This window comes from Callithrix jacchus, chromosome 12, assembly GCF_049354715.1.
Source record: "Callithrix jacchus isolate 240 chromosome 12, calJac240_pri, whole genome shotgun sequence".
Classification (NCBI taxonomy): Eukaryota; Metazoa; Chordata; class Mammalia; order Primates; family Cebidae; genus Callithrix; species Callithrix jacchus.
This window is the reverse complement of record NC_133513.1, coordinates 83,593,583-83,618,835: the sequence shown is the minus strand read 5'-3', so window position 1 is coordinate 83,618,835 and position 25,253 is coordinate 83,593,583. Positions and strand designations below refer to the sequence as shown.

At 41.1% G+C, this 25,253-nt stretch overlaps 1 protein-coding gene across 5 annotated transcripts in view; it reads left to right on the top strand.

Moving 5' to 3' along the window:
- Positions 1 to 2,941: 2,941 nt before the first annotated feature.
- The window catches only part of HTR7 (5-hydroxytryptamine receptor 7), a 123,636-nt gene continuing 101,324 nt past the window's right edge, over positions 2,942 to 25,253 (top strand). For all 5 annotated transcript variants that reach the window (XM_078344022.1, XM_002756389.7, XM_009009949.5 and 2 more), the window contains exon 1: positions 2,942 to 3,599. In XM_078344022.1, coding sequence (XP_078200148.1) covers positions 3,061 to 3,599 — 539 coding nt within the window. In that variant the 5' untranslated portion in view covers positions 2,942 to 3,060. The remainder of the gene's footprint in view (positions 3,600 to 25,253) is intronic.

Here is a 25,253-nt window from a genome sequence, read left to right as displayed (position 1 = left end):
GAGTTTGAGACCAGCCTGGCCAACATGGTGAAATCCTGTATGTAGTAAAAAAATACAAAAATTAGCCGGGGGTGGTAGCATGTGCCTGTAATCCCAGCTACTTGGGAAGCTGAAGCCGGAGAATCACTTGAACCTGGGAGGCAGAGGTTACAGTGAGCCGAGATTGCACCACTGCACTCTAGCCTGGGTGACAGAGCAAGACCCTGTCTCAAAGAAAAAAAAGAGACCCAGAGAGTTCTCTTACCCGCTTTGCCAGGTGAAGACACAGCAAGATGGCTATCTGTAAGTCAGGAAATTGTCCCTCACCAGACGCTGAATTTACTAATACCTTGATCTTGGTAAACGTTCCTTGTTAAGCCACCCATGCTATGATATTTTTGTTATAGCATCCCAAAGGGAGTAAAACAAGACAAAAGCAAAAACTAGAAGCTGCTATGAAATATAAATGTACTAGGGGAGGGCTGTTAAGAGTGTAGGTGGTAAATCATATTGACTATAGGGTTAAATACAAATAAAATGATTAATTTTCAAAATCTATGTGTAATTAATTAATGTACAATATTATTTGACAGAGCCAAGCAAGAATATATAAACTGAACTGATTAGGGTATTCAAAGGGAAAAATAGCAAAGTCAAAGTAATTTAAAATGAATTGAAAAGTTAAAATGAAAAAAGTCAAATGTAGTATATTGAGAAATATACTACATTAAGCAATTTTTAAGTGGCGTTGAGACAATTCTAAATCTCAAAATAAAAAACGGAGACATTTCAATGCAGTCACATCTGATCTTAGACAAGTTATAAATTTCTCCCAGTCTCTATTTCCTCCTCTGCACTGAAGGGTGATGCATTCCAGCAACAAACTATTTGTCTTGTGTCTGAGATTATGTCTAATACAGTAGTATTCCCTTATTCTCAGGGGATATTGCCCAAGATCCCCAGTGGATGCCTGAAACCTCAGATAGTACCCAATTCTATATATACTGTGTTTTTTTCTATCTGATAAGAGAGAGGGCTACTAAGTGACTAATGGTGGATGGCATATATAGCAAGGATATGTTGAACAAAGGATGATTCATATCCTGGGTAAGACAGAGTTTTCATCATGCTACTCAGAATAGTGTGCAATTGACAACTTACACATTGTTTATTTTTGAAATTTAATATTTTCGGACTGTGGTTCACCATGGATAACTGAAACTAAGAAAAACAAAGCAGAGAATAACTAACATAAGTTTGAAGAAATTTCCTCACCCATCTTCTTAACTATTGGATAATATTGCTTCGTGGCCTAGATATTATCCTGCACTCTTCCTCTGACTCAATGGATTGGTTTGCTTATCCTAGGCAGAGGAGAGCCTCTCAAATGTTGATCACAATGAAAGAGCTGTGAACATTGGCCCACCATTAGGGTTTTTTTTTTTTTTTATTATTAAAACTTTGAATGTGTGGAGGGAAGAATATGGGCATAGTAATCAGATAAACCTGGGTTTGAAACATAACTGTTCCTTACTAGCTGATTGCAAGAGCAAACACGTTTCCTTATCTGGAAAAACAGGGCTAATGCCCACCTTGAAGAATGAAAGTGCTATTCAGCACTCAGATCAATCTACTGAGGTTTTTATTCCTTTTCTTCTTATTTATAATCCGCTAGGGCCTAACTAGAAAAGAAAACAGATTATTTTTAGAGTCTTAAACTAAAGAAATCACTGCTGGCTTACAGTGAAACCTTTAAACAAAATGGAATGAAGCAAATCTCACAAATAGTAAAAATCCGCCACTCTGACAGAGTTTGGATACCAAGGGGAATTTTAGCCAATAGGTATTAAATCAACATACACCTCCAGGATTCTTCTGTAGAACACTATAACCGGTTATTTCTTTGCTTATGTGTAAGACTTCTAGAATGCTACGGTAAAATTAACTCTCTTTTCAGTATATTAGGCTTTAAAGTCTAAATATAAAGGCAGGTAGAGTCGATTTTCAGAGCGAAGAGGTCTGTTTCTAGACATCCAGGGAGGATTCGTCCAAATGGGTTTAACCCCCTTGGAGGCCTCGCCCCCAGAGCAACCCCATCTTCTAGGTGCAAGGGGCATAAGGAATTCCCCTCCTCGTTTTTTTCCCTTTATTCCTCCTCTCTGAGCTCCCACCCTTATCCCCTTCGGCTGCTGCTTTTCCATCTTCGCTTCCTCCCATAAGCGGTCAAAATAGAAAACGGAAGTACCTATTTGTTGCTTAGTGTAGTGGTCGGAGAGGTTTTGTTTTTTTTTTTTTTAATTATGACCCCTCCAGGTTCTTCATTTCGCGATGATTGCGAACATCCGCTGGCTCATTAGGCCTCTTAACAAAAGAAAAATGCCCCACTCAACTGTGTCTGACTACTGCGCGGAGGTTGGGGTCGGCTGGAGGGGTTCTGGGTATCATGCGTCAAGGACAGTTCCCCGTGCGAAGGGACCCGAGATCCCTGGAGACGCGTGCAGCGCCGCCCCCTCACAGTGGGGAGGCGCGAGAGAGGCAGCGGTCCCTGCCCAGCCCGGGTAGACCGTCCCGGGAGCGCGAGGGCGCGGGCAGCGGCCGGTGGCGGCGGCGGGGACGCGGCGCGGCTGCCGCAGGGGAGCGCCGGGAGCGGCGGCGGCGGCGGGCGCGAGGGGCGGGGCGCACTCCGCAACTTCTGCCGCTGCCGCTGCCGCTGCCGCTGCCGCTGCCGCTGCCTCTGCCGCCCGGGCGCTCTCGGCCCAGCAGCGCGGCTGCTGAGAGCTGTGGAGCGGCCGGCTGAGCCCGGCCCAAGCGCCCGCGAGTCCGCGTGTCCCGGGCGTCCGTCGGGGGCCGAGACGCCTCCGGCAGGGTGTCCCCTCGCGGTCGCGCTCCCGCGTTACCCGCAGCGGCCGGGGGCCCGGGGTGTGCGGGGTCCCGAGACCGAGCCGGGCGCCCCCCAGCGGCCGGCGCAGGCCCCATGGCTGGGCCGGGCGGAGCGGAACCGGCGAGGTGAAGCCCCGGGGCCGGCAGCCGGAGCGCGTGGCGGGGGCGCCGGCTCCATGGGCAGCTGCACTCGGCGGCGCGATGATGGACGTTAACAGCAGCGGCCGCCCAGACCTCTACGGGCACCTCCGCTCTTTCCTCCTGCCAGAGGTGGGGCGCGGGCTGCCCGACTTGAGCCCCGACGGTGGCGCCGACCCGGTCGCTGGCTCCTGGGCGCCGCACCTGCTGAGCGAGGTGACAGCCAGCCCCGCGCCCACCTGGGACGCGCCCCCGGACAATGCCTCCGGCTGTGGGGAGCAGATCAACTACGGCAGAGCAGAGAAAGTTGTGATCGGCTCCATCCTGACGCTCATCACGCTGCTGACGATCGCGGGCAACTGCCTGGTGGTGATCTCCGTGTGCTTCGTCAAGAAGCTCCGCCAGCCCTCCAACTATCTGATCGTGTCCCTGGCGCTGGCCGACCTCTCGGTGGCCGTGGCGGTCATGCCCTTCGTCAGCGTCACCGACCTCATCGGGGGCAAGTGGATCTTTGGCCACTTTTTCTGTAACGTCTTCATCGCCATGGACGTCATGTGCTGTACGGCCTCGATCATGACCCTGTGCGTGATCAGCATCGACAGGTAAGGGCCGGGCCGCCCCGTCCCGGGCTAGGGTTCGGCTGGTAGTTCAGCCCCGCGCGCTCGCCCTTGCTGGGAGGATCAAGCTAGTCTTCAAGATGGGATGAAGGGCTGCGCTTAAAACAACACCCCCTCCATCCACCCTACACCAGCCAAACTTCAGTTACAGCATAGCCTATGTACATCTTTAAAAGAAAAACCCGAAATGTTCTGGTTTACTGTAGTGACGATTTTAAGACCAAAGTTAGGAGTATTTTAAGCCTTAGCATTATCCACCAGGGGGTCCCTTGGCTTGGTTTTTGGAAGGAAGGGATTTGATGCTCCTTGACTTGATCAAGCCTTGCTGTAAGCCTTAAAGAGTCATTTCTTAAAAAAAAAAAAAAAAAAAAATCAGTCGGAGAAAAGCCACTTTGCTTCCCCAGTTGTGGGAGCTACTCTGTAGGCCAATGAAAGGACCTTGGATGGTTCTAGAGTTGGGGTCTACATGTCTTAGACATTGCATCCTTATGATGGTCAATTCGGAATTGCATTCTTGTTTGTGGAAGTCTGGTTTTAATGTTTGGCAATGCTGTCTGTATCTTGCAGGCTTGCTGACTGGAGCCTTGCTCCAGGTCTGAGTGGCTGGTTCTAGCCTTTCATCATAGCCCTTGGGAACCTTCTCTTGAGAACTCCCCCAATGGAATAATTGAAACAGGTTGACCATCTGTCAGGGATGTTAGGGAAAAAATTCCTGCCTTGGGTGTCATATTGAACTAGGAGACCCGCAGGGTTTCTTCAGACTCTAAGGGGACAGGCTTTTGAAATGGAGCTAGTTTTTGACCCTTCAAATATTATGCAGTTGGCAACCTGAAGTATGGACTCAATCCTCTTTGGCCTAAAACAACTGTTTCACTTGAAACTGAAATATGAAACCTTAATATTCATACTCAGCATTCTGTTGGTTTTTTAAAACCAGCACAGGACTAGTATTCTGTTGTGTTTAATGATACAGAGAAATGGTTACTTATTTTCTTAGTGGATCTATAGAACCTTTGTATGTGTAGACCTTTCAGCCTAGGGGAAATAATTGATGCCTCTACACTTAAAATGACAGTGCCTCAAAGGATGGTCTAGCATGAAAAACTGAAATTTTCCTTTTTTTCTTCTTGAAAACACTGCTATTTGTGGTTTGTTGATACTTAAAATGTTCTGCTATATATATGTTTTGCTTGACCAGGGTTTATAATGACTAAATAAAGGAAATAGTAGGAAAGGGAATAATTTTGAGAAGAAAAATACATTGTAGCTCCTTTTAGTTAACGATTTAGGTTATTTTTCTTTAAATTGATTCTACCATGTTGTATATGGTGGTAGAAGCTGCTGACAACAAACAAGGAATTACGAGCAGAGCATGAACTGCATATGTGAGAATATTAGCACCAAATTTGGCAGCTGAAGTTCTGAATTAGAGTAATTGAAAATGACAAAAACATATGCATTGACAGTTTGGCTGTAGCAACTGGAATTAGGAGAGCGCACTCAAACACATAGTAAGTATATACATGAATTATAAGCACAGAAATCTGACTGCTAAGCCAACCAAAACGGAGCATCTTGCATGAATGGAGTCCTTTTAAATGGAACTTAGTATAATAAAACAAATAACGGTTTATGCTGCATGTACTGTATTTATAACCATTTTATTTAAAAATTTCACAGTTGATAAACAATACATAAATAGTACCTTTTGCTAATTTGTCTCCTAAGACAGTCAGCGTTTCTCTTCTGGGCTACATTGAGGTTTGGCTGAAATCACCTTGTGATTCCTGTACGTGAGCTAAAGGCATTCTTCACTCAGTGTGCATGTGTGACTTAGCATCAGCAGGAATGTCCTGAATACAGAGAAGAGATTAATCCTTCTTGGCAAGAGCTTAACATTTTATTGTTAATATATTCTTATGATTGTCACAAAGTGTGGTAATATAGGCATGTAGATTCTCCTTTTACCTATGAGAATTACCCCACTGGTGAATTCTGCTCAAAAATTATTTTAGAAGATCAGCATATCAGTTCTTTAGAGAAAACAAAGAATTGATAAAATTGGAAGACACAGACTGATTTTCTTCCAAGGACATTTAGAACTAAAAATGAGAAAAAAGGAAAATGTATTCTTTCTGAAAAGAATGTTTTCTGCATTCTGTTGTAGAATATGACAGATGATATAAAATATGCTGTGAAAATATGTAAAAAATTAATCTTCATTTGTTCCCTTGTTCATTCCCTCTTGAGTACCTAACATAGGTTACAGTGTGCTTTGTACAGGATAATCAAAGATGAATTACAATGTTGCTGCTTTTGTGCTCATACTGTATTTTGAGAGTTTGGATATCTGTTGGGCATTTAACCTGTCTAAAATGGAAACTCATTTTTCTTGACTACTCCCCATCACACTGGGATGCTTTTCTAATGTGATGCCATATGATTCTTCACAGGCTTCAGAGTTCCCATCCCTGTCTTTTTCAGATAGTGACTTGTATGTATTGAAAAAGTAACAGCCATCAGATGAGAACTCTTATCTTTCCACCACCAAACAAACAATCTGTCCTGCAGATGTACTCTTTTTTTTTTTTTTTTTTTTTACTTTTTTCCAGTTAAAAAGCAAAAAGACATTGTGTGCCAGCAAATACCAAACTACTTGGACTTTATATTCCATCTCCCTGCCTTCTCAAGGACTTTGTTCCTTCATTGATTCTTCATGGATGGTCTTTTGTTGTTGTTGTTGTTGTTATTGTTGTTTGTTATTGTTTTGAGACAGAATCTCACTCTGTCACCCGGGCTGGAGTACACTGGTGCCATCTTGGCTCACTGCAACCTCTGCCTCCTGGGTTCGAGTGATTCTCCTGCTTCAGTCCCCTAAGTAGCTGGGGTTACAGGCAGATGCCACCTACCCAGCTAATTTTTGTATTTTTAGTGGACATGGGCTTTTGCCATGTTGGCCATGCTGGTCTCAAACTCCTGACATCAACTGATCCACCAGCCTCGGCCTCCCAAAGTACTGGGATTATAGGCATGAGCCACTGCACCCGGCCCATTGATGGTCTTTCTTCAGCTTTTCCTTTCTACTGTGTCAGGTTCAATCTTGTATCTTTTAAAACTCTTCTTTGGCCACTGGCCTCACTTCTTCCTCCCGCTACTGCTCTGCTTCAGAGTTAAGCTGCTCAGATAATTGTATCCATAAGTTGTCTTTTCTTCCTTACACTTCAGATAGATGACTTTGATGCTCATCAGGTTTACTGCAATATTCTAACTGGCTTTCCTGGTTCCACTTCTGCCCAGCCTTGATCTATTCCCTAAGAAGAAGCAAGAATGATTTATTTTAAAAACTTTTTTAAGTGAGATAAAAATTTATATATAATGACATGTACAGATCTTAAATATCCAGTTAGTATGTTGACAAATATATATACCGATTATAACCAATGTTCTAGTCAAGATACAGAATATCTTATCATCCAAGAAAGTTTCCTTGTGCCCATTTTAGAATAATCTTTTAAAAATAGAAATCAAATTACCAGCCAGATTTGGTGGCTCACAACTGTAATCCCAGCACTTTGGGAGGCTGAGGCCGGAGGATCGCTGGAGCCCAGGAGTTCAAGACCAGCCTGGGCAACATAGGGAGATCCCATTTCTACAAAAAAAAAAAAAAAGCCAGGCATGGTGGCAAATGCCTTTGTTCTCAATTACTTGGAAAGCTGAGGTGGGAGAATCACTTTGGTCCAGGAGGTCGAGGCTGCAGTGAGCCATGATTACGCCACTGCACTCTGGCCTGGGCAGTAGAGTGAGGCACTGTCTTAAAAATAAAAAAAGGAAATCAAATTACTTTTTATGTATAGTTTTAAAACATGAAAAATAGTTTTACATATCATTTAGAGAAGCTTGTAGAAAGACTAAAAGTATAAAATAGTGCAGAGGAGTGGTTGACACCAAATTCAGGTCAGTGGTTTATCTCTGGTGGGATGGGTGGAGGTGTAATCAGTAGTATATGCATCACATATATTGGTAATGTTTTATTTCTTAGTCTTGGTAGTGGATATAGACTTACTATTCTTTGTATAAGTTTTTGTATGACTGAAATATTTGTTAAAACTTTTTGAAATTCATATAGAAAAGTATATGTATGTGCACAATTCTAAGTGTGAGCTTGATAAATTTCCACATCCGTGTAAACAACTATATTAAGAAATAGAACACTGGCAACCTCCCAGAGGTCCCTTCCTCTCCCTTTCCAGTTTCTATTGCTTGCAAAGAGAACAATTGTCCTGACTTTTAGCATTACACATTGGTTTTGCTTGGCTAGAAGTTCATATAAATGGAGTTGTATAGTATGTACTCTTTCAAATCTGGCTTCTTTAGCTCAACGTAATGGTGGTGAGAGTCATCTATAGTTTGTAGTCTGTCAGGGGTTCATTCATTTTATTGAAAAGTAGTATTCCATTATGTAAATATACCATAATTTGTTTATCCATTCACCCATGGATGGACATTTGAGTTTTTTCTTTTCTGGCTATCACTAATAATGCTGTTCTGAACATTTATTTGTGTATGAGTCATTTGTGGACATGTTTAACTTTATTTTGGGGAAATACAATCCTAGGTAATAAGATATTTTGGAACATTTTAATTTTATCTATCCCCTCACACCTCTTATGTTATTGTTGTCATTCATTTTAGGTCTACAGATTATTCAAATCCCCATTAGATATTATTTTTATTGTTGTTATAACAGTCAGTATTCATTCTTCTTTGCCCACATGTTCATGTTCGTCTTTTCCATTGTTTATTTTGTTCTACATTATTGTGTTTTCATCTCAGATCATTTTGTCCAATTAGATGACTGTTAGCATTATTATTATTTTTAATTAAAAACCTTTTTTTTTTTAACATAAAGAGACAGGGTCTTGCTATGTTGCCTAGACTGGTCTTGAACTCCCAGTTTCAAGTAATTCTCCCACCCTGGCCTCCCAAAGTGCTGAGATTACAGATGTGAGCCATCACGCCTGGCCCAGCATTTTTTTTCACTGAGTGTATTAGTCCATTCTCATGCTGCTACTAAGGACATATCTGAGACTGGGTAATTTATAAAGGAAAGAGGTTTAATTGGCTCACAGTTCCATATGACTTGGAGAGGCCTCACAATCATGGTGGAAGGTGAAGGGGAAGCAAGGCATGTCTTACACGGCAACAGGCAAGAGAGAGCTTGTGCATGGGAACTCCCATTTATAAATTATCAGATCTTGTGAGACTTATTCACTATTAGGAGAACAATATGGGGGAAACCACCCCCATGATTCAGTTATCTCCACCTGGCCCCACCCCCTAACATGTGAGGATTTTTACAATTCAAGGTGAAATTTGGGTGGAGACACAGCCAACCCATATCACTGAGGGTTTGCTAGTGACAAATCCTGTCAGTTCTTACTTGTCTGAAAATGTCCTAATTTCAGCTTCATTTTGAATGATATTTTCACTGAGTAGGAAATTTTATATTTCTAGTTTTTTCCCTAGAACTTTAAAACATTGTTCTATTGTCTTCAGACTTCCATCATTTCTGTTGAAAAGTCAGCCATTAGCCAACATTATTATGACTCCATTGAAGGTAATGTGTCTTTTTTCCCCTGACTACTTTTGGGTTTTTGTCTTTGTCTTTAATTTTTGTCAGTTTTTCTGTGATGTCTCTAGTTCTGGCTTTATTGATTTTTGTTGTTTATTTACTGTTAACCCTGTTTGGGGGTCCTAATGATTTTTAAAATTTGTATATTGATATATTTAATTAGTTTGCTGTTTTCTCATCAAATACTACTATTGTTCCTTTCTTTATTTTTCTATGTCTTCGAACATATGTATTGTAGACCTTATTACTGTGTCACACACATTTCTTACTTTTTTCTACATTTTCCATTTTGTGTTCTACCTCTGTGCTTCAGCAAGGCATCAAGCAGTTGTTGAGACAACCAGGACTTCAGGAAATAAAATCCTAGAGAAGACAGAACCACAGGGAAGTGAGCCAATGTTGTGCAGCCACTCTTTCACTTGGTCCATTAGCCAAAATCGGGTGAAGGCTAAGGGGCTAAGGATCCAGATAAGGATCTTGATGCCTGCTTGATGCCTTTCAAAGTTAGAAAAAATTTTGACCAGGCTTCCAATTTGTTAATTGTCTCTTCTACTATGTCTAATCTGATGTTTAACCTTATCTATTTAGCTAATTTCCATGATAGTATTTTATAATTCTAGAAATTCCATTTAAGTTTTTTAAATTGATTTCAATCTTTTGATGAAATTCTCTACCTTTTCATCTAATTTCTTCATCTTGTTATTTTTTTAGTATATTAATTATAGTTTGACTTTTTGTCTTCTGACTTCGATATCTGAGTCACTTGTGGTTTCTTTTAGTGATCTATTTTATTCTCTGGGTTTTTATCTCTGTCTTGGCATGCCTGGCAAATGTTGATTGTATATTCATCATGTTGCATGAAAAATAGTAGATGCTGTAGATGATGTTATTTTGTTCCAGAGAAAATGCTAGGCAGGCATATTAGACAACTGATTATTTTAATTCAATTAGAGACTGAGCTGAACATAGGCTGTATTTTAGTTCTGATAGAGCTCTGCCACTGGCAGATGCCTCTTTCTAGGATGTAGCCTTCTTAGGATTTCAGCTCAATAACTTATCCCCCTGGCTAGTGTAGAACTTTAAGTGTTCTTTCCTCAAACTATGAGACTATCAAGCATGGCTTCTTGGCCTCCTGCATTATACAGTCTCAGAATTCAGCAAATGTTTTGAGGGAAATATCAAACAGGTGCTGAGCTTAGGTTTCACTGGCATCTTTGCCTTTTAGGTCTCTGAGTTTTGCCTCCATCTCCAAGAGACTGTCAAATATTCTTCTGGTATTTTTGCCCCCTAGTAGCAGCTCTCTGCTGAGGCTCTTTACCTGGATCCTTAGCCCCTTATCCTTCACCCAATTTTGGCAAATGCCCCAAGGGAAAGAGTGGCTGCACAATATTGGCTTGTCTCCCTGTGGTTCTGTCTTCTCTACAATTTTGTTCCCTGAGGTCCAGGTTGTCTCAACAACTGCTTGATGCCTTCAGACATCATAGTGTGCAGGCATGTGTGCATGTGTGTGTGTATTGGTGCTTTATCCAGCTTTTAAAGTGGCTTTCAGCAGAAGCATTGGCCAGAAGCATCAAACAACCCCATCATAGCTAGAAGTGGATGTGTGCTTGAAATATTTTAAATGTATGCTAATACAGGAATATAATTATGTAAATTTCCTGCTTAAAATTTTTTATTTTCTTTTTGTTTCACTTGGAATAAAATTTACTCTTTAGCACATGTAGGAGGTCCTTGGTTTGTCCCTGCCTCACTCCTCAACATCTTGAACTGCATTCTGTCTTGTTTGCCACTTTCCAGTCACATTGAACTTTCTCAGTTTCTCTGTCATGCTAAATTCTTTCCTGCATCAGGTTTACTCCATGAAAACTCATCAACTGATATATTTATAAAACTATGATTTTGCATGTGAAGTTCTGTTCCCTAATGTGCATTTTCTAAAATTTCTAAGTTGGAAAGTTTAAGTGTTTAACCCTCTAGATTGACAACAGTTAAAATGTCAAAAAACTACCAAGTGTTGGGAAGGATATGGAGCAAAGAGAATTTGCATACATTACTAGCGGGGTTGTAAATTGGTGAACCACTTTGCAAATAGTTTGGTGTTATCATGTAATGTTAAAAATACATACACCCTAAGACCCTATTATTTTATCACCAAGTATATATCAGAAAGATACTTGTCCACCAAAAATCTTCTATAAGAAATTTATAGTGTCCACAAACTTGAAACCTTAAAACTTGGAATAATATACATGTATGTCAATAGTAGAATGAATAAATAAATTGTGGTGTATTCATACAACATAATTCTATTTAGGAGTGTTTAACAAACTTGAATGTGCATCAGAACTACCTGGAGAGCGTATTAAAACACAGATTGGGCCAGGTTTGGTGGCTCACACCTGTAATCCCAGCACTTTGGGAGGCTGAGGCAGGTGGGTCACAAGGTCAGGAGATCAAGACCAGCCTGGCCATGATGGTAAAACCTTGTCTCTACTAAAAATGCAAAAATTAGCTGGACATGGTGGGGGTCACCTGTAATCCCAGCTTCTCAGGAAGCTGAGGCAGAGAATTGCTTGAACCCAGGAAGTCAAGGTTACAGTGAATGGAAATCGTACCACTGCATTCCAGCCTGGGTGACAGAGCGAGACTCCATTTCAAAAATCAAAACAAAACAAAAACACAGATTGTTGGGCCTCACCCCAGAGCTCACAAAATCAGAAACCTTACCCCGAGAGTTTCTGATTTTGAAAGTCTGGGGTGGGGCTAAGAATTTACCGTTTACATAAATTCCCGGGTGATTCTGATGCTTCTGGTTTTGGGCTCTTATTTAGAGAAGTGTTGCTATACAGCAATGAAAATGAACAAATTCTACCTACACACAGCAACTAAATGAATCTCAGGAAGTAATTTAAACTATTTTTTGTTATAAAAATTTTGAAACATATTTTAAAGTGAATTTTAATATAATGAGTCTGATGTATCCATCATCTGTCTTCAACAGTGATCAATTTATTGTGAATTTATTCAAAATATACTTTGGAACTCCTCCTCCATCCAATTATTCTAAATCAAGTTTCAGATGTCATATCATTTCACTGATAAATATTTTGGGGTTACAAATATAAGGCTGAGCAGAAGAAGCAAAGTATAAAAGTATATACATATGTGATTCCATTCAAATAAAAATTCTAAATAGACAAAAATATTTTTAGGGATGTACCTGAGTGGTAATACTATTAAAAAAAGGAAGGAAGTGTATATTATAAGAACAGAGAGTGAATAGTTTTAGATGGGAAGGTGAAAACTGAGATCAGAGAGGCTTGCTTCTAAAGTGGTGTGGTGTTCTCTTTCTTGACTGGAGTGGTAATTACACAAGGGTTAACTTCAAAAATTATTGTTAAAGTGTCCATGTATATTTTAGGCAGTTTTCTGTATATGTATTTTATTTTATAATGACAAGGGTAAAAGTACGTATTTGATACATCTCATGAGGTATATTTGGATTAAGTCAGATATATGGTTAATCTGAGCAGATACGGTTATTGTTTTAATGCTGTCAGCAACCATTAATTTTTAGCTTCGTGTATGAGGGCAGGGGCCACCTTTGGGTTGTTCATGGTTACAGGAACTCATCTGCCTTATTTGCAAGAGCTGTAATATTTAGCTCTGATTGGTGTCTGGCTGAAGCCTTGCTTCCTCGCCAGGTACTATGACTCATTCCCTCTGATGATCTGAGTTCTGCTTTTGGCTTTAATTCTGCTTCAATCAGCAGGGCAGGGTGCATTCTGGCTTCTCTAGATCTCCTTTCACTTCAAAGGAAGTTATCCTTGCTCATCTCTAAAATTAATTTTCTGCTTATAGATACATTTTAAGAATTGATGGAATCCTCTTCTAGCTTTGCTGTGGGAAAGTGAGGAGATGAAACAGGTCTTCTGCCCTGTTCTTTTGTGTAGTAACACTTAGCCACCAACTGCTTTTTTTTCCCTCTCATGTTAACTAACAGGAAGTAACACTTCAGGGTAGAAATGATGATAGCTAATAGATGCTTAATGCTTTATTGCTTACAGACCACTTCCAAATACAGAAATCTCCATCAATCTCCTCTACAACATTGTGAGGTGGCCATGATTATCCTCACTTGATGTAGGAGGAACCTGAGACTCAGAGGGTGGAATTGACTTGCCAAGGACATGTATGAATGGCTCTTTTGTATAAATGAAACTTGTGTTCAAAGCCTGTTCACGTATTGTGTGTTTATTTATATCTATGTGTGTAAATATATTTAAGGAAAATAATAAAAGTGGAGACATGGAACATTCCAGTCAAAGGAGCAGAAGATGCCAAGAACACAGAGGCAGTGAATCAGTCTGTGAGTGAACTCACGGAGAGGGGGCAGGAAGGCATTCTGAGTAAGGGAACAGCATAGGAGAAGCCCAAGTCAATAGCACTTCACCCCTTGCAGTAGATACTGCTGGTTCCCTACCCCAATCTTCATCCACCCCTTCCTCCTTGGTTATGGGAATTCCTGCTTTGACCTGTGGATATGGCTGCCCAGAATAAAGACTGCATTTTTTTAGCCTCCTTTGAGGCTAGATGTGGCCATGTTACTAAATTTGGGCGTGAGAGATATTAGAAGTACTATGTTTCAGCTTCCCAGAAACTGCTTTCAAGAAAATTAGTGTGTGTCCTCTTCCTCTTTTTTGTCCTTTCCTCCATCTTCTTTCCTGGAATGTGAAGATGGTGGCTAGAGCTCTGGCCATCTTAGTCAAGATGGACAAAAATGGCCATGCTTGGGAAAGAGGAGCAGTATGCTGGAAGGGTAACCTGGATGTTGGAGGACTCCCAACTCCACAGGATGGCTGGAACCTTGACTTCTCACTAATGATGAACTAACACCATTCTGTTGTTTATCATGTGCAGCAGAACTTAATCATGACTGCTAAACCTAGTACAAATTGGGCATCCCTGATCTAAAAGTCTGAAATCCAAAATACCAAGATTAGAAACTTTTTGAGTGCTGATATACCACAAGTGGAAAATTTCACACCTGATCTCATGTGACAGGCACACAAAATTATTTAAAATAATGTATAAAATTACAGTTAGGCTATGGGTACAAGGTAAATATAAAACATAAATGAACTTTGTGTTTAGACTTACTTAGATCCCAGCCTCAAGATGCTTTATTATGTATATGCACATATTTCCAAATATAAAGAAGGTCCCAAGCATTTTGGATCAGGGATACTAAACCTGTACTCATTTCTTTTCCTATTTGCCCATCCTTCTCACAGATGTCCACATACACTTTTTTCCCCCACCTTGGCATTTGATTCTATTTTGAGAATAGGCAAAAAGGAATAATGTTTCTGAAGTGCTGGTCAGTGACAGTCTCTTGGGTGGCATCGGGACAGAGGGGGAAGCATCATGGAAACAAAATACCTGGGCAGAGGAGCAAAGGGTCTAGGGGGAAAGCTCATGGCTTCTGCGCCCCAAGGGTGGCAGTCCCAGGCAGATGGTGGTCTTCTTGGTAGCCAGGCATCACATGCAGTGCCAGGAAGCCTCTGGATGCAGGGTGGTGACCACTAGGCACCAGATATAGTTTCTAAAACTTCAGTGTGAGGGTGTCACTGGCTCATGCTTCTTTGGAAACCATTCAGGGATAACAAGGCCATTTTATGAATGCCTTTTGTGCTGCTTAAGTTTCTAGACCCTTTACACAAGGCATCTTGTTGAATCTTTACAATATCCTTGTGAGGGTGTTTTCTGAGTGTCTGTCATTGAGTGACTCTGCTGGCCAAAGATGAACAAGACATATATTTTAATACCATTCTGTAGGTAAGGAAGCTGAAGAAGCTCACACACATTCTATGTGACTAGAATAGTGTCTCAATCCAAAGGTATTTCACTACATCATTGTAGCCATTGCCTGCTGTATGAGGAGGATATTATTAGGATAGCATTAAAGGCTCTTTATCATTTGATGGTAGTCCCTTACAGCTTTAATCTGGCCAGCTCTCTGAAGACACCCTCTTTTTCAACACTACATCAAAACAGGACTAATGCTTTTACTTCTGTAACTTGTTCCTTGTTCAAGGTTCCCATCCCAATAAGTGCCATCAGTTTGTACCCAGTTGCTTTGCTAGACATTTGAGTGTCATTTTTGAAACTTCCTACCTCAGCCTTCCACTCTCACTGACTGATCACCAAGTCTTTCTGATTGTCCCTACATAGCCCTCTACCCCCAACAACTCAACCCTAGCCCCTGTCATCTTTCAACTGAGCACTCAGAGTAGCCTCTCAGGGGCCTCTGGGTCTTCATCCTTGGCCCCTATTAATGCAGGGTGCACAACCCTGGCTTCACATTAGAATCACCTGGGAAACTTTATACCAATGCTTGGGGAGAACCCCTAGAGATCCTCATTTAATTGATACGAGGTGGTCCTGGGCATCATATCAGTATAGTTGAAAATATCCCCCACATGATTCTAATTTGCAACCAGAGGGAGAACCGCTGAGCTGGACTGATCTTTGAAACATACGAATGTCGCTGGGCGCAGTGGCTCACGCTTATAATCCCAGCACTTTGGGAGGCTGAGGTGGGTGGATCACGAGGTCAAGAGATTGAGACCATCCTGGTCAACCAGGTGAAACCCCGTCTCTACTAAAAATACAAAAATTAGCTGGGCATGGTGGTGCGTGCCTGCAGTCCCAGCTACTCGGGAGACTGAGGCAGGAGAATTGCTTGAACCCAGAAGGTGGAGGCTATGGTGAGCCGAGATCGTGCCATTGCCCTCCAGTCTGGGTAACAATAGCGAAACTCGTCTCAAAAAACAACAACAACAACAACAACAACAAACATACAAATGTGATTATATCCATGGTTCCCAACTTATCTGCATATTTAAAGCCAACTAGGAATCCTCTCAAAATTCCAAAGCCCTGGCCATACCAAGAGTAATTAATTCATAATCTCTAGAAGTGGGACTCATGCATCCATATTTTTTGAAGCTTCCCAGTCTAACGTGCAGATAGGTTTGGGCACTACTGGGTCATGCTGTTCTCCTGCTTCATTTACACTATTTATTAGGTTCTGCTGGTTTTGGAATAAGATCTTATCCCAAAGCTTATCCAAAGATTATATGATCTGGCCTTTGCCTATCTCACTAAATCAGGTGTTGGCAAAGTTTTTTTTCCTATAAATGTATAGATATAGATAATAAATATTTTAAGCTTGTGGACCACAAGGTACCACAAGGACTCTGTTGCAACTCCTCAACTCTGCCACTGTAGCATGAAAGCAGCCATAGATAATATGCAAATGTATAGATGTGGCTGTGTTCCAATAAAGCTTTATTTATGGATACTGAAAATTGAATTTGATATAATTTTAACATATCATAAAATAGTATTCATCTTTTTTATTTTTTCCAACTACTTAAAAATACAAAGACCATTCTTAGCTGGAGGCCATACAAAAGCAGACTGGGACCAGATTCGGCCTGCTGGAGCTTGCCAGCTCCTGCTCCAGATTTGATTTGGTTCCATTTAATTCTCTCTTTCCCTCCTTCATTCTTCTTCCCTTTTTTTTTCTCCCTCCCTTCCTTCCTTTCTTCCTACCTGCCACCAACTAACCGGTCATCTATCTGTATTGCCTCTCCTCCCCATATTTTGGCAATTTGGGTCTTCTTTCAGTTCCTTGACATTCTGATGTTCAGGGTCTTCACAAGTTTATTCATGTTTCTCCTGGAATTCTTTTCTATCTCTTTAGCTGGGTAATTTTTATCACTCTTCAGGCAGGTCCTTGATTAGATGTTACTATGTCATAGATACATTTCTAGAATTCCCTGACAATCTTAAGCAATCTTTTAACACCCTGCACTTTTTCTTCCTAACTTGCCCCTCAATTTGTAATTAATGGTTTGTAAAATTAACGGTAATAAAGTCATTATTTGGAGGATCATCTATACATGCTGTATAGCATGACCCAGGCCTACCTTGAAGACTGCATTGCTAGCCCCTTGGCATAATACTTTGTACTTGGTAGGTGTTCAGTTAATCTATGTGGATTGACTGTGGAAGGAAAGGAGGGAGGGGAGAAAGAAGGAAAGAAAAGAAAAAAGGAGGGAGGGAGAGTAGAAAGGGAAGAAAAAAAATGAATGGTGCCTCTGATTCTCAAATTCACACACCTGGCCTTGACTTTGTATTCTGCAGCTTCCTATAAGACATTCCTCTTGGTGACAGTGGAGAAGTTTACTTGAGAAACCACATTAGGATCAGGAGATGTCTGGTGAAAACAGAGGCAGCATGGAGGCAGTGGGATAATCCAGGGGTTGGTCTCATAAGAGCATAGCAGGCTGGTGAGTTACTTCCTGTTCTGCAGAACACTGACATAAGCAAAGCTGCCAATGATATGAAGGCCTTAGCAGCTTGGATCTAGAAGTCAGCTCTTTATTATTATCAGTGCTGTGCTATGGAACAGGGTGAAAACATGGGCAAAATTAAGTGAAACATCTCAGGGTCTTTTCTTTTTCACTAAATAAACACATTTTTTATGAAGTCCACGTATCCCAAAAGGAAAGCTTTGGATGTCAGCCATGAAGGCAGTGCCCAAGTAGAGGAGCATAATAACTGGCAGTAGCAATCCCATTGTTGGGTGCCAAGGGCTGTGCATGATTCATCTCATTTAATCCCCATGACCACTCTGTGGGCACACTCACACTCCCATCCCTACCCCTGGGTGAGGAGGACAGGGAGGCTGATAGAAGTTAGGAGTGCACCAGAAGAAAGGAGTGGTATCAGATTTGGCCACCAGGAATATCTGACTCTCGATCTGTCTTACCTCTTCGTGAGGCTATAACAAAATATCCAAGGCTGGGTAATTTATAAACAGTAGAAATTTGTTTCTCACAGTTCTGGATAGAGGCTGGGAACTCCAAGATCATGGTACAGGCAAGTTCCATGTCTGGTGAGGACATAATCTCTGCTTGCAAGATGGTGCCTTGTTGCCGCATCCTCATGTGGCAAAAGGAACAGATGGAAAAAGGGCCTAGCAAATTTACTCATGTCCTTTTATGAGGTTGCTAATCCCATCCACGAGGGCTCTAACCTCATGAATTAATTACCTACCAAAAGTTCACCTCTTAAGGCCAGGCGCGGTGGCTCAAACCTGTAATCCCAGCACTTTGGGAGGACAAGGCAGGTGGATTATGAGGTCAAGAGATCGAGACCATCTGGTCAAAATGGTGAAACCCCGTCTCTACTAAAAATACAAAAAATTAGCTGGGCATGGTGGTGCGTGCCTGTGATCCCAGCTACTCGGGAGGCTGAGGCAGGAGAATTGCCTGAACCCAGGAGGCGGAGGTTGTGGTGAGCCGAGATAGCGCCATTGCACTCCAGCCTGAGTAACAAGAGAGAAACTCCGTCTCAAAAAAAAAAAAAAGTTCACCTTTTAATACTATCACTTTGGGGTTTGAGTTTCAACATATGACATGAATTTTTGAGAGACATATACATTCAAACCATAGCAGGATCTTTTTTTTTTTTTTTTTTAGATAAAGTCTTGCTCTGTACCCAGGCTGAAGTGAAGTGGCATGATCTCAGTTCACTGCAACCTCTAATTTTTGTATTTTTAGTAGAGACATGGTTTCACCATGATGGCCAGGCTGGTTTTGAGATCCTGGTCTCAAGTGATCAGCCCACTTCGGCCTCCCAAATTGCTGGGATTACAGGCGTGAGCCACCGTGCCCAGCTAGTAGGGTCTTCCAATGCTCAAGGGGGCGCTGGCTTTGTGAACATGATTTATGAACCATGTCAAACATGGAGCATTTATTCTTGCCTTTCAGAGAAGAGGAAGATGTTAATAATAATTATGATAGTATGAATTTATAGTCTCTTATCTAAAACCCTTGGGATCAGAGGTATTTCAGAATTCAGAATTGTCTGGATTTTAGAAATGTAATTGAGTTAGTCTACTGTATATTACATAGCATCACAGTGAGGTCTGGAACTGCATCCTAAATCAAATGATATGAATATTCATATTTAGTAGAGAAAATTAAGAATATAGTCATATCAGCTCAAGTCACGTTTTGCTGCCAGATCAGTTTGCCACGAGTTTGACAGGCAAAATCATAGCTTCTGCAATTCCTTACTATGTTCTAATTCCTGGAACCTGTAAATTTATTACCTTACATAGCAAATGGGGAGAATGAAGGTAGGAGGTGGAATTAAGGTTGTTAATCAGCTGACTTTAACGTTGGAAGATTATCCTGAATTATCCAGATGCATACCATGTAATCACAAGAGTTTGTTGTTGTTGTGGTTGTTGAGAGTCTCACTCTGTAGCCAGGCTGGAGTATAATGGCACGATCTTGGCTCACTGTAACCTCCACCTCCTAGGTTCAAGTCATTCTCCTGCCTTGGCCTCCCAAGTAGCTGATATTACAGGCATGCACCCCCATGCATGGCTAATTTTGTATTTTTAGTAGAGACAGGGTTTCACCATGTCGATCAAGCTGGCATACAAACTCCCGACCTCAGATGCTCTGCCTGCCTCGGCCTCCCAAAATGCTGGGATTACAGGTGTGAGCCACTGTGCCTGGCACACAGGGTTCTTAAATGTGAAAGAATGAGGCAAGAGAGTCAGAGAGGGAGATGTGATAATGGGAGCAGAGATTGGAGTGATGCAATGTGAAAGGGACTCAGTCCACCAATGGTGGCTTTGAAGATGGAAGGGGGCCATGAGCCAAAGAATGGGAGAAGCCTCTAAAAGGCAGAAAAGGTGATGAAATGAATCCTCTCTAGAGTCTCCAGAAAGGAACACAGCCTGTAGACACCTTGATTTTAATCCAGGGACCCACATTTGACTTCTAACCTGCAGAAGTGCAGGGTAATCAATTTTTGTTGTTTTAAGCCATTGAGTTGGTGGGAACTGGTTATAGTAGCAATAGAATTAATACAACCAGTTTAAGAACAAGGTCTGATTTCAGAGCTTTTGGGACTTTAGATTTATAGTTAAGGAATTGTGGACCTGTCAGTATTCTTGCTATACATTACTTAAGATACTAAGTGTCCTGTTAAAGCCACTTTTATTATTGGCATTTTACAGATGAGAAAGCTGAGGCTCTGAGATGCTAACAAATATACTTAAGGTTGCAGAACTAATAAATGACCAGTCTGGGACTTGAAGTCATGGCTTGTGTTATGGTCAGTGCTCTTAGGCTACTTGCTGCTAAGCAATTGTTGTTGCCTAGATTTGAGGCTTAAAGCTTTGACCAGTGTCAGGGACTGTACTTTATAATGAGGATAAGGATAAACAAGTTAAAGATGAACACTGCCCAGGTCTTGGAGTCAACAGACCTGAGTTCAAGTCCCAAATTTGACATTTGTAGTTCTGTGGCCACGTAGACATTACTTAACTTCTTTGAGATTCAGGATACTCATCTGTAACATAGTTAATACTAATGCCTTCCCCATAGGTTTTGATAGTTAATTGGGTTGGTGTAGGTGAAGTCTTTTGTTGCATGCCTGGCTAATAACAAGTGTGCTGATAAATATGAGCTGTTACACGTATTAGTATTGTAGTTATGTTAATATTATGCTTCTATATTTAGTAAGAAACATACTGTGAAGAGTCAGATCTCTAAGAAATATTTGAACAGTTCTTAAAAATTGAAGGAGTTGGGCTGGGCGCAGTGGCTCATGCCTGTAATCCCAACACTTTGGGAGGCCAAGGCAGATGTATCATTGGGAATTCAAGACCAGCCTGACCAATATGGAGAAACCCCATCTCTACTACAAATACAAAATTAGCTGGGCATGGTGGTGCATCCCTTTAATCCCAGCTACTCTGGAGGCTGAGGCAAGGGAATTGCTTGAACCTGGAAGTTGGAGGTTGCAGTGAGCCGAGATCATGCCATTACACTCCAACCTGGGCAACAAGAGTGAAACTCCATCTCAAAAAAAACCCCATAAAATAAAAATAAAAAAGAAAAAGAAACAAAATAAAAAATTGAAGGAGTTGAAAGAATAAGATAAACTCCATGCCTTTGCCACACAGGATTCCCTTCTCTTGGTTTTGGTGGCCGCTGTAAGTGGTGGGTGTTCAGGACACATGCTCTGCATACCACAGCTAAGTTTTCTGTGTGTTTGGGATGGAAGAATGAAGCAACACATCTGATCATTTGGCTTCACTCTTTTCCAGTGTCATTCCAGGCACTTTTATTATCCTCATTTTACAGATGAGAAATCTGATCTCACTCCCTGCCATTAGATTTTGTTTTCGATGAAGATGAAGTTATTATGGAATATCAGATCTAGACCTTCACAGATTTAAGATAGAATCTAAGCAGTGAGCTCTATCTAACAGAGAGACCAGATGTGTGTGTGTGTGTGTGTGTGTGTGTGTGTGTGTGTGTGAGAGAGAGAGAGAGACAGATGGAGAGACAGACAGATGGAGAGGCAGATGGAGAGATGGAGAGAGGAAGAGATGATTGCATGTACAACTTAACCAAGTTAGAGAAGATGGTGGTGAGATTTATTTAATAAGCAAACAGTTATTGCCTGCCTACTAGATATTTAAGAAGTATGAGGATACAAAAGTGAATAAAGACACATCCCCATCCTCAAGATGTTATCTAGTTGAGGGTAAATGAAGACTATCTTGTTCACATATCAGACAATGTAGAGCTTTTGAAAGTTAGGTTATAGATATTGCTCTACAGCCAATTCCTGTGTGATCTGACCTTTCTTGAAAGAGATATGAGTCATTTAGCTTCTGGTTGCAAACAATTGTGTTGTTTTATTAGCACTTCCATCAATAAAAACCCAGGTATTCTCTGGTCGGTTTTCCAACAGCCTTTTTGTGCCTGAAGAATTCTTAAGGACTCCTACAAAATGATGGCTCCTAGGTCAAACCTAAGGGCTCATTCTTCTGACATTGTATGTTAAAGTAAAGAATACCAGTCTGGGATTGGAGAATATCTCTAGTGCATCTGTGTGGGAACCTTTATTTCACCCATTTATTCAGTTTGCATTATCACTTTCAACATGGCCTCTGCTCTAATTCAAATTGCTGAGCATTCTATTTTTCTGGGCTTGCTTATAATATATTCCACTCTCTCAAAGAGAGGCAGCTATATAGCTTTCTTCCTTCTAATTTTTTTTTCATCTGGAATATGAGGCAGAACCATCTACCAAAAAGGGGCTATCAATATTTATGGTCAGACATGGAAAGACTTAAAAGGCATGCCCCGATCCATCCATAATCAATCTGGTCCTGTTGCCTGAATGTTTCAGAATTGTATTCTGGGAAATGTATATTCTATATGTTTAGATTAAAAAATCTCTGCTATTTGTAGTTTAAGTTTTTGAAAATTCTTTCATGCTGTGAAAGGATTGTCTTACAGTTTTTATTTGATAGTTTTCTGAGTTCCGCAGGCCCCTACTAATTTGTCTTCTTTTCTGGGCTGCAAAGGTGATAGCCCTTTATTAGCAACTCCTTAACATAATAAACTTGCCTTTTCAGATGCGAGTTATATGGGATTTATCTTTTGCTTCTCTAATATTTATTGAATACCTAATATGTGTTGATTACTCTTCCGTATTTTATTTTATTTTATTTTATTTATTTATTTTTTTTTTTTTGAGACGGAGTTTCGCTCTTGTTACCCAGGCTGGAGTGCAATGGCACGATTTCGGCTCACCGCAACCTCCGCGCCCTGGGTTCAGGCAATTCTCCTGCCTCAGCCTCCTGAGTAGCAGGGATTACAGGCACACGCCACTGTGCCCAGCTAATTTTTTTGTAATTTTAAGTAGAGACGGGGTTTCACCATGTTGACCAGGTTGGTCTCGATCTGCCGACCTCGTGATCCACCCGCCTCGGCCTCCCAAAGTGCTGAGATTACAGGCTTGAGCCACCGCGCCCGGCCTCTTCCGTATTTTAAACAAGGCAAGTAAGACCTTTGCTCTCTAGGATCTTATATTCTAGTAAGAACAAACAGGTAGGTAAGAAATAGATAAGTTAAAACACACACACATTAATTTCTTAGTAATACATGTCACACATAATTAAAATAGGGCAATGTGTAAGAAGAGTAAGAGTGGGTGATCATGGAAGGCTTTTCTGAGAAGGTGACATATAAGTGAGATGTAAATGACATGAAGGAGCTGGCTGTGTGAAGATCAAGAAAAATGACTTTTTAGGCAAAGGCAGAACCTTACACAAAAGCCCTGGCCCAGTGTTACTGGAGTAGAGAGATAAAAGGAAAACCTGGAAGGATATGAGATTAGAGAAGTGTTGCAAATTATATTGGGATTCAGACCAGGTAAAGAGTTTCGACTTGATTCTAAGTGCAGCAGAACCACTGGAGACTTTGAACGTAGGGTGACATTGTCTGGTTTTTAATTTTAATGGCTCATTGTGGTTACTTCACAGAGAATGAAATGGAGAAGGGTGAGAATGAATACTTGGAGACCAATGGGAAGGCTTCTACATTAGTCAAGCCAAGAGGTAACTGTAGCTTGGACTGGGTTGGAGTAGTGGAGATAGAGACAACTGGAGGAATTACAGATCTGTCTTGGAGGTGCATTGGCAGGCTTTGCTGATGGACTGGATGAAGGGGCTAAGGGACAGAAGCATAAAAGATGACTCTTGTGCTTTTGGCTCAAGCGAAATCAGTAGACGGTGATATTGTTTACCAAGATGTCAGAGCAGTTAAATTGGTTTTAAAAATCAAAAGTTCTATTCTGAATGACAAATTTTATATCAATAGACACTTGGATATGAGTCTAGAATTCAGAGAGAAGTCAGGACTAGAGGTACAAAATTGGGTGTCCTTGTAAATGATATTTCAGGAAATGGTAGAGGAGAGAGCAGATAGGAAAAGGGGTCCAAACCCCAAACTTTGAGGAGATGGAATGTTTGGAGGTTAAGAGGAAGACTCAGCAAAGCTTAAAAAGGGATGGTTAGTCAGTGAGACATGAGGAACATCTATCATGGAAATTAAGGGAAAAATGTTTTGACAAAGATGGAATATAATCAAACTAGTGACCTTGAAGTCATTGGTGATCTTGAATAGTTTTAGTGAAGCAGTCAGATGGAAGCCAGCTAGAGTTAGATAAAGAGAGAGTGAGAAGAAAGGAGAGATGGCAGCTAGAAGCAACTCTTCCAAGAAGTTTTACTGATAGTCACTTACCTGGAAGTCAAAGGACCTAGATTCCAGTCCAAATGTGCTGCATTGTACTCTGATGATAATTGTTTGTATTAGTAATTTTCTGTTGTTATAACAGAATACCACAGATTGGGTAATTTATGAAGAAAACATTCTTATTTAGCACACTGTTCTGGAAGCCGGGAAGTTCAAGAGCTTGGTGCCCACATCTGGTAATGGCATTCTTGCTGCATTATAACATGTTGAAATGGCAAGAGCAAGAGAGCTAGAGAGAGAGTTTACTTTATAACAAACCCACTCTGGAAATAACAAACCCACTCCCAAGGTAGTGACATTAATCAATTCATAAAGGCAGAGGGATTAAGTTTCCAACACGTGAAATTTTAGGGAACACATTCAAACCATAGCATTGTTTATGTAGCTGTCTTAAATTCCATTAGAATGCACAAAAGCTTTGATGTCCTTGTTCACATCAACTTCCTAATACTTAAAAAGTTCTTGGCACACAGTAGATGCTTACACATTTTAGTTGAATGAATACTTGGGTAAATTAATGAATATTCTACTAGAGTAGAAACACTTTAGGCTTAAGACCTCTTCTCATTAATCTTGTACTGGCTCATGCAAACTAGTCAGGATGCAAACATATTTCTAAATGAATAAATGACTCTAAGGAACTGAGGGATATAGTAAGGAAGCTGGGACCAGGAAAGGTCAGAGATGGGAGCTGTTTAGACCAAGATTCTCATAGGACCAGGTAAGACCTGGAACTGAGGTTTAAGGGCACAGAAAGCTGTTGAGGTAGAAGCCAGGGCATAGGATACAGGTCCTTCT